This window comes from Austrofundulus limnaeus, unplaced genomic scaffold, assembly GCF_001266775.1.
Source record: "Austrofundulus limnaeus strain Quisiro unplaced genomic scaffold, Austrofundulus_limnaeus-1.0 Scaffold859, whole genome shotgun sequence".
NCBI classification, from domain to species: Eukaryota; Metazoa; Chordata; class Actinopteri; order Cyprinodontiformes; family Rivulidae; genus Austrofundulus; species Austrofundulus limnaeus.
Genome location: NW_013953261.1, coordinates 120,763 through 130,202, shown reverse-complemented (window position 1 = coordinate 130,202; position 9,440 = coordinate 120,763). Strand labels below are relative to the sequence as shown.

General features: G+C 44.2%; 1 protein-coding gene across 1 annotated transcript in view; it reads left to right on the top strand.

Annotated features, from left to right (window-relative positions):
• katna1 (katanin p60 (ATPase containing) subunit A 1) overlaps positions 1 to 9,440 on the top strand; it is a 31,172-nt gene that overhangs the window by 10,106 nt on the left and 11,626 nt on the right. Inside the window, exons 6-9 of the mRNA XM_014029135.1 lie at positions 1,855 to 1,960; positions 2,037 to 2,195; positions 6,986 to 7,112; positions 7,202 to 7,336. Of these exons, the coding sequence (XP_013884589.1) occupies positions 1,855 to 1,960; positions 2,037 to 2,195; positions 6,986 to 7,112; positions 7,202 to 7,336 (527 nt within the window). The remainder of the gene's footprint in view (positions 1 to 1,854; positions 1,961 to 2,036; positions 2,196 to 6,985; positions 7,113 to 7,201; positions 7,337 to 9,440) is intronic.

The following is a 9,440-nucleotide window of genomic DNA, read 5'->3' as shown; positions in this document are numbered from 1 at the left end:
CAGTATGTCTGTGTGTATATACTGACAATATTTATGAATGTAGGCATGTACTGTATGTATGTATATCTTTATATACAGTAAGTTCAATTTGACATTTACTAGCAGATAATTCATATACTAAATGCACAATACCGCTAACTAGCAATGAATGAACCCTTGTACAGCTTAATCTTTCAACCGCTGATTGCTGGGGATCTGATTTCCAGAACCAGAACTTTGGCTCATGGTGTAAAAATTAAATCGTTGTTGAGGCTTGCTAGTTCGGATGATTCTTTGTCTTTTTCTTTTGTTTGTTGTAGATTTTTCATTAAAGAAGCATCAATAAAGTAATTTTAAAACTGTTTATTGGAAAACTGAAGCGATGCATTCTGGGTACATGACGGATTTGATTTGTGATGGGAAACAAAAGCACCGAGTACAGGAAACTATCTTCACTTCAAAATAAGAGCTTGGATTTTAAAGTTTTCCATGTAGTCGCTCCAGTTCAGAGGTTCTCAAACTGGGGTCCCTGGACCCCCAGGGGTCCGCGAGAGGTAACTTGGGGGTCCTCAAATTTTTTTTACTAAAATGTTAATTTGATTTTTATTTTTAAAAATGAATGGAGAACAATGAACTGATAAAACAAAAAACTTAATTAAAATTTACATTCCTATGGCATGTAGGGGTTGAAATGACAATAAATTATCTTTTAAAACAGCATAGGGTTCATGAGGGGGTCCCTGGAAGATTTTTCGCTCTTGTAAGTGGTCCTCAGACCCCAAAGGTTTGAGAACCCGTGCTCCAGTTGACCACTAGATATCAGTCTTCATCAGCATAACATCTTTAAATCATTTCTTAGTCTCTAACCCTGTTGCTTCAACCAATTACATCAAGTATTGAGCTCCAGCGTTTAAACTTTATTTTTTTTAAAAAGGAGCTCTGATTGTAAAGTAAAATAAATCAATACATATAAAATTTTAGTATGGATTACAAACATTAACTGTTTTTACTGTTGCCTTCCTGCTACGTAAGCAGACACAAAGCATTGTGGGAAATCAGAAGCGTGACCCAAAGCAACAGTCAGCAGGATGTATACCTTCACAATAAGAGTGTTTATCTGGGAGGGGTGCTGTTGGATAGATCACATGTTGTGATTCATTGACAGTCATACCTTCTGCTGTTCAACATAATGATGACTGCTAGATAATTAGTTATTAGTGGTTCTGCTTTTTAATTTTAGAAAGCGCAAATCTGCTTATGAATTATAAAAATTAGTAAGACCGCTGAAGTGCAAATGAAATATTTAGGTTTATTAGTGGATTTGTGGTTTAGCGGGCTGGTGCCACCACTGGTCATATGCCTTAGCATTGGAGGGGCTAGTGACTAGCATGCTCAGGCCAGTCTGTACTTCTTAAAAAAGAAAACTTTATTAGGTGAATACAACAGAATATTGGAACCACAGATTTCTTTTTTTTTTTTTTTTGTTATGAGAACAGCTGTAATATTACCAGAATAAAGTTATTTACACATCTCTTCAGTGTCCTGCTGTTGATAATTATGTGTTAAAAGATAAAGTATTTTCTTATTTGTAAAAACGATATGAAAGTATAACCGAGGTTCCCACGGGTTCTTGAAATCCTTGAAAGGTCCTTGAATTTGATGATGAAAGCCTTTATTGTCATCATTTGCACAATGAAATTACATTTAAGCACACCCATTCAAGTTTTAATTTTGGCTCCAGTAGCACACGTAGAAAACAGTATTAAAGGAATTGTTCAACATAAGACTTTTATCTGATCACCTTCCTGACAACAACCAAATGTAACATCAATCTGCTGATTTTCTTTATTTTTTAAATTGTTTTATCATTTTTAGGGATGACATTGCAGACTTGGAAGATCCCAAAAAGCTCCTAAAGGAAGCGGTTGTCCTGCCCATGTGGATGCCAGACTTCTTCAAAGGCATCCGGAGACCGTGGAAGGTGTTGATTAAAGACAATGACCTGTTCTTACCTTTCATCCACTTCTTGACTTTCATGTGATTGTTTCTTTCTTTAGGGGGTCCTGATGGTGGGACCTCCAGGCACAGGGAAGACTCTTTTGGCCAAAGCCGTTGCTACTGAATGCAGAACCACGTTTTTTAACGTCTCCTCTTCTACGCTCACCTCCAAGTACAGGGGCGAGTCTGAGAAGCTCGTCCGCCTCCTCTTTGAAATGGTGAGATATGTTGGGATGACCAACGTGACCGTCACACACTGTGCTGCAGGCTTTTACTGTCTACTTCTATACTTGTGTTTTTCTACATGTGTACTTTAGTATTTTGATGTTTTTACATGTATGTGTGAGTTATGTGTCCTTCATTGTGTAGTGGTCACCTGGAGGTGGAACAAACCGTTCACCTGTCTTCGACCTTGGTCTCAGAAACCCTCCATCAGACAAAACTCTGTTCCTTTAAAACTTAGTGTCTTCTCAAACATAGAGACATTTTCTTCTTCTTAATTAAGATAACAGACAAAAAATGTTCTTTATGTTTTTATTTATATTTTCTTTTAACTAAAATTTATTGTCATTTTATATATCAAGGTTACATAAAAAACTAGAAGCACTGGGAGAGTACAAACCTCCACCAAGACCAGTTTCCTCCATCCTGTCAGAGTTAATGTGTAAAAGCAGAGATGGAAACACATTTACTGAATAAGTTCTGACGTAGTGAACATTTAAGCAGCAGTATGATGGGATTTCTTCTCTGTGGAGTCCAAAAGACAGACTGGTCAGCTGACGTTATTCCTGGTCAAACTGGTGTGGGATTAAGCTCCTAAGTTTCCATCAGTCACATTTCACCATGTAAAACGTCTGTTTTATCTCCTTGTATGAGTTTGTRATGGTTTGACTCTCTTTATAAAGTGCTTCCTGGCTCCCCCCGTCTCCAAACTTTGAGGCCCGGCAGCTCTCTGTTTACAAGCCTAGTAGAGACAAACTGTTTTCATTGGTTGTTTCAGAAATGTGGTGTGTTTGAGGAAATGGGAAAAATAGGTTTCATGGTGCAGTCACGCACTTCCTTTTTCAGCCGGTCGTTGGCTAATAGCTCCGTGGGGGGAACGTCCCAGGAACTTGCAACCACCTCCAGTTTGTAGAGGAGGACTGCAGCTTTCCAAAGTCATCTCACTTTCCTGGATCCGATGCTCAGAGCCTGCAGGAGAAGCAAACGAAGGTTGAAATTTCCTCCCAAAAATGCGTGTAAAATGCACTAAGTCGTGCATAATTTGCTAATTGCTCCGCAGGGCAATGTCAAAGAGACTTCATTCAAGTATCAGCTTGTAGGGCAGAACCAGAGCTTTAAAACCCAACCAGCCACTCCAGGATCTGATGCTCCTAGCCCGAGGAGGGGGGCTAAAACCACCCCCGGTGGTGCGTAATTTGAGGTTTTTCACTTATATGTCTGCGGGGGAACGTCGCAGGGACTCCATTCAAGTATCACCTTGTAGGGGAGAGCCAGGGCTTTAAAACCCGACCAGCCATGCAGGGTTCCAATGCTCCTAGCCTGGGAGGGGGGGGGGGCTAAATGCACCCCGGCAGGAGGTCCGACGGTGCATATTTTGGAGGTGTTTTGCTTATTGCTCCGCGGGGGAACATCGCAGGGACTTCATTCATCTTTCACCTTATAGGGCAGAACCAGAGCTTTCAAACAAGACCAGCCAATCCGGGATGCGACGCTCAAAGCCGGTGCTAGAGGCTCCGCAGCAAGGTTGCGCTGCGCTGGCACCTGGGAACCAGCTGGCGGGTGACTGGTTGGGCACCCCTGAGCTAAGACTTAAACACAAATAACCATAAATATTCATAGTAAAACATAGTAAACTAATACATAGAGATCAATTTAAACTGAAAAATAAAACAGAAAAACAAATAATCATATTACTGTCAAATAACAGTTGATTAAAACACTTATTTGCATAAACAAATAAAGAAACATTGGAACAATATTATTTCTGTGTTTTTCTTTTTCTAAATTATAATGAAAGAAAATATGTTGTCATTCATTTCATTATGTAACCTTGATTTATAAAATGATAACTTTTAGTTAAAACAAAAACATAAAGAACATCATTAGTTAGTTTATTGTCTTCATTAAGAAGAAGAAAATGTCTCTTTATGTTTGAGAAGCAGGGGTGGAGTGGGAAACCTTTCAGCCCGGGAGTTTAATGGCCAAGACCGGCCCAATTTTTGTACATATACTAAATTAGGCAAAGATGTAGCACTAGCATGTAATATTTTTGTATTTTTTATTCACCGATCAAAGCCTGCCTCTTCACATTCATCAACAACAAAGTAAATGTTTCTGCTGTGGTGCAATAATGTGTACTCAATCACACCTCATTATACTGTGTACTGTAGCAGCTCTTTATATTCACCAGGTGTTCAGTTTAACCATCAACTAGTTTCACTGAACACAGTTCAGTTCTGTACACAGGTGGTGCACTACAGGTGTGTTGGTTTATTCTCTCTAAGGTTAAACAATGAGCATCAGAAGCATTGTGATGTGTGTGAGGGGGCATTAGTGGGGGGTCGGGGGGTCCTCCACCAGAAAATTTTGAAACTAGTAGATGCAGTTTCCTGCATTCTGGTGTATTTTACAGGTTCATAAACATACTTTTACCTACATAAAACATTTGATTAAATAAGTAAATTAGAGACAAATTCTAGTTGAATCATCCTGTTTTTAAACTCACTGCTCACCTGACAGAACTCTACCTGCTGAATCTGCCTCTGACTCTCAGCTCCTACATCAACAGACATGGATTAAGTATTGATGGATTAAATATTGATGGATTAAGTATTGATGGATTAAGTACTGGGTTATTTTTACTGTCACCTGGTCAGCATAAAGTCAAGAAAATATCCTGAAATAACATGAATAAATTAACAGATGACCACTTGTTCTTTCCATGATCCCATTGTTAAAAGTTAGTTCTCTGCACATGAAGCACTGTTTTTATGCAGAAAATACTGAAACCCTAAAAATAAACATTTTATTCTTGCTAATAATACAGCAGTACTACTTTAAATGTTTGAGTTGACCAATTTCTGTCATTTACTAGCTTCAGTTTCCTTATTCTTGTCATTAAAATAGAGTTTAACTGATTAAAAACACCTCAATAATAGATTTAAACTCATCACTGAACTTAAATTATAGTTAACATTAATGGATCACCTGGACTAACTAACTGCACTTAGTTTTGGTAGAAAAAACTGTGTCGTGGGGAAACGTTGATTTATTTTCTGGTTCTTTTTAAAGACTATAGTTTTACCAAAACCTGGACATTATCAGAGGAGTCTTACCTCTTCCAGTTGTAGCCTGTAACTTGTTGTTTATGCTGCAGAAGGCAACATGCACAGCCTGTGTGTGTGTGTGTGCGTGCGTGCGCCTACAGGTTTTTTGCAGCCTGGTGGGGATAATTTTCCCTGTAAACACAGGTGGTGGTGAGGACCCACTGGTCCTTATGGGGGAAAAGCCCGGTCCCTGTTGGGGAAAATACTGTTGGTGGGTCAGGGTTAGTCTGTAGAAATGACCACAGTTAAATGATTGGAAGTCAATGAAAAGTCCCCACAAGAATAGATGAATAAACTCTTGATTGTGTGTGACACCGCTCCGCTCTGTCACAAGGAGGAGGGGAGGGGCTGTCTGCTCCTCCCGCTCTGTGTGTGAAAAGGGAGGGGGAGGGGCTGTCTTTGCTGCTGCAGCTCTGTGTGAAAAAGGGAGGGGGGCTGTCTGCTGCTGCAGCTCTGTGTGAAAAAGGGAGGGGGAGGGGCTGTCTGCTGCTGCAGCTCTGTGTGTGAAAAAGGGAGGGGGAGGGGCTGTTTGCTGCTGCAGCTCTGTGTGTGAAAAAGGGAGGGGGAGGGGCTGTTTGCTGCTGCAGCTCTGTGTGTGAAAAAGGGAGGGTGGAGCGGGCTGCATTTGCTGCTGCAGCTCTGTGTGTGAAAAAGGGAGGAAGGAGCGGGCATTCTTTGCTGCTGCAACTCTGTTTGTGAAAAAGGGAGGGAGAAGCGGGCTTTCTTTGCTCCTCCAGCTCTGTGTGTGAAAAAGGGCGGGAGGAGCGGGCTGCCTTTGCTGCTGCAGCTCTGTGTGTGATAAAGGGAGGGAGGAGCGAGCTGTCTTTGCTGCTGCAGCTCTGTGTGTGAAAAAGGGAGGGGGAGGGGCTGTCTTTGCTGCTGCAGCTCTGTGTGAAAAAGGGAGGGGGAGGGGCTGTCTGCTGCTGCAGCTCTGTGTGTGAAAAAGGGAGGGGGAGGGGCTGTTTGCTGCTGCAGCTCTGTGTGTGAAAAAGGGAGGGGGAGGGGCTGTCTGCTGCTGCAGCTCTGTGTGTGAAAAAGGGAGGGGGAGGGGCTGTCTTTACTGCTGCAGCTCTGTGTGAAAAAGGGAGGGGGGCTGTCTGCTGCTGCAGCTCTGTGTGAAAAAGGGAGGGGGAGGGGCTGTCTGCTGCTGCAGCTCTGTGTGTGAAAAAGGGAGGGGGAGGGGCTGTCTACTGCTGCAGCTCTGTGTGTGAAAAAGGGAGGGGGAGGGGCTGTCTTTGCTGCTGCAGCTCTGTGTGTGAAAAAGGGAGGGGGAGGGGCTGTCTTTGCTGCTGCAGCTCTGTGGAGCATCAGTGAACTAACAGAAGTTCATCATCAGTTTTTGATTGGAGATTTTTTTCGTCCTATCATCCCCGTATTAACTGCGCCCATCGGACCGGCCCATTAATGGTCTGGCCCAGCGGGATTTGTCCCGATTACCCACTCCGCCCTTGTTGAGAAAACACATTGTGGCTTAAAGTAGGTTTTAAAGGAACAGAGTTTTGTCTGAAGGAGGTTTTCTGAGACTAAGGTCAAAGACTGGTGAACGGTTTGTTCCACCTCCAGGTGACCACTACCTGAATAAAATCTATTAGTATTTATTCATCCTTAATTTAAAACCAACTGCATCAGCAGATCTCACCTGGTTTTATCAGCTGCTTCATCACGTGTCGTTGCTGTAGGCCCGTTTTTACGCTCCCACTACCATCTTCATCGATGAGATTGACTCCATGTGCAGTCGCAGAGGAACCTCAGAGGAACACGAGGCCAGCAGGAGGGTCAAAGCTGAGCTGCTGGTGCAGATGGACGGTAAACTGTTCTGTCTGGGTTCTCACTCGACCCTCGCACCTCCAGACTTTAAACCAGTCAAACCAGTAGGTTCTGTTGGTTTGATGCAGGCGTCGGTGGAGCGTCGGAGAATGATGACCCGTCAAAGATGGTGATGGTTCTGGCTGCCACCAACTTCCCCTGGGACATCGACGAGGCTCTGAGGAGGCGGCTGGAGAAGAGGATTTACATCCCTCTGCCTTCAAGTAAACCTTCTCATTTCCTCCAACATGAGAATATTTATCTACGTTTGACCTCACCGCTCCTCTCTGTGGCCTCCTGACGTCAATAATCTGACAGTCACTGAACAAGCAGCTCTCAGCAGGTCTGACTCTATACTCAGGTGTGCACGTAACATTCTGAGTGAGTTCATCTGAGACCAGGAGATGATGAGGTTTGTAGAGTGGTCTTCCTCACTGTGATGAAGAAGATGACCTGTTTCCACCCACAGGTCAACAGCTGGCTTTGGGTCAAATGTCTCTGGTCTGCTTTCACAGGTCAACATGCATCAGGACTAAGAGACGAGCATGTGACAGACCAGATCTGTACCGCATTTTTCAGATTATAAATCACATCAGTTAAAAACTGTGCCATGAAGAGGAAAAACCATAGATAAATCACAGAACATACATTTAATCTGGATTAACATACAGAACATACATTTAATCTGGATTAACACAAGAACATACANGAAATGCTAGTGTGACCTCTCCTTGGGCTGCCACCTTATCGTGGTGGAGAGGTTAGAGTGTCCCAATGATCCCAGGAGCTATGTTGTTGGGGGCTTCATGCCCCCAGTAGGGTAATCTAAGGCAAACAGGTCCTAGGTGAGGAATAAGACAAAGTGCAGCCCAAAGACCCCCTGCCCGAACGTGGGTCACCGGGGCCCCACTCTGGAGCCAGGCCTGGAGGCGGGGCTCGTTGACGAGCACCTGGTGGCCGGGCTTTCACCCATGGAGCCCGGTCGGTCCGGGTTCTCCTGGAGGTGTGAGTTGAGGTTCCATCTGTCGTGAGGCTCTGGCGGACGTTCCCAGCGGGCACGCACTGTACGTTTGGGTCTGCCGGGTCTGACCGGCATCCTCCCCCGCCAGCGGAGCTGGCTCGCCGCCGGGTGATGATCAGTTGGCGGCTCCGCCCCGTCTTCACCCGGGTGTCCAGGACACCCGCGGATCGGATGTAACAGCAGCGGGGTCGATCGTTGGGCTGCAGCCTGGGGTGTCCTGGTGCTGGGAGTACATGTGGATGCCCTTGTGTTTGAGCATGGTGTTTGTTGTCCATGACGAGCACAGAGGTCCGGTGGCGGGGCACTGCTCGGGTTCAGATTGCTGTTCCTCCCGGCCGCACCTCTCCGGGTCTTGCTTTCATTGCCCACGTGGGCATTGGGGTCCCCCGGCGGAACGGGGGATTCCCCGTTGGGGGTGCTCTCCGGCATGCCCTCCGGGGGCGCGCATAGGTGGGCGGCCTGCCTGCCTGCCTGCCTGTGCGGCACAGTAGACAGACACAACAYGACATTGTTAAAATTACACTCAAAATACAGATAAAAATTGGAGCATTTATATTTCCAGTACATATAGAACAGAGTTTTGATACACAGTGAGGTTTTGCTCCATCTCACTCAGACTCAAAGGCAAGGGAGTAGTGTTTTTAAACGAGACTTGAAGACAGCGAGTGAAGGAGACTGTCTGGCCTGACCTTTATGTACAGTACAACAAACGTCACTCACACACCACTCCTTGGTACAAGCATTTGTAGTAGTAGAAGCATCAGTAGAACTAGTAAAGCTTTGTTTAATTTCAGATTCATGGCTATTTACARAGAATTCTGTGGTTACTTGCGAGCGAAGACGGCAGAATCCTTTCAGACATTCCTTTCTGCTTGGATTAACTGTTAGCTCATCGCTTCGATCAGAATTCAACTCTGTTGGTTCAAACTGAAGCTCTTCAGTCCAAACGAACAGATAATACAATATTYTTCATAAAACACTACAGAACCAAGATTAAAAAGATTTAAACTATGGAACTCCCCCTGCTCTCTCCCATCTGTTTTCACTGATGAAATAATTATTAGAGATGGTTTGTTTTAATTTGCTCAAAAGGAAACTGGTGTTGGGTGACACGGTGGAGCAGTGTTTAAAGTTCTCAAGGAGAAAGTCACACGATCACTTCCCAACATGGGGCCTTGTTGAGTGAAGTTTGCATGTTCTGTCTGTGCACATGTATTTTCTCCCACAGAACAAAATCATGGATGGATGGATGGATGGATGGAAGGATGGATGGATGGATGGATGGATGGATGGATGGATGGATGGAT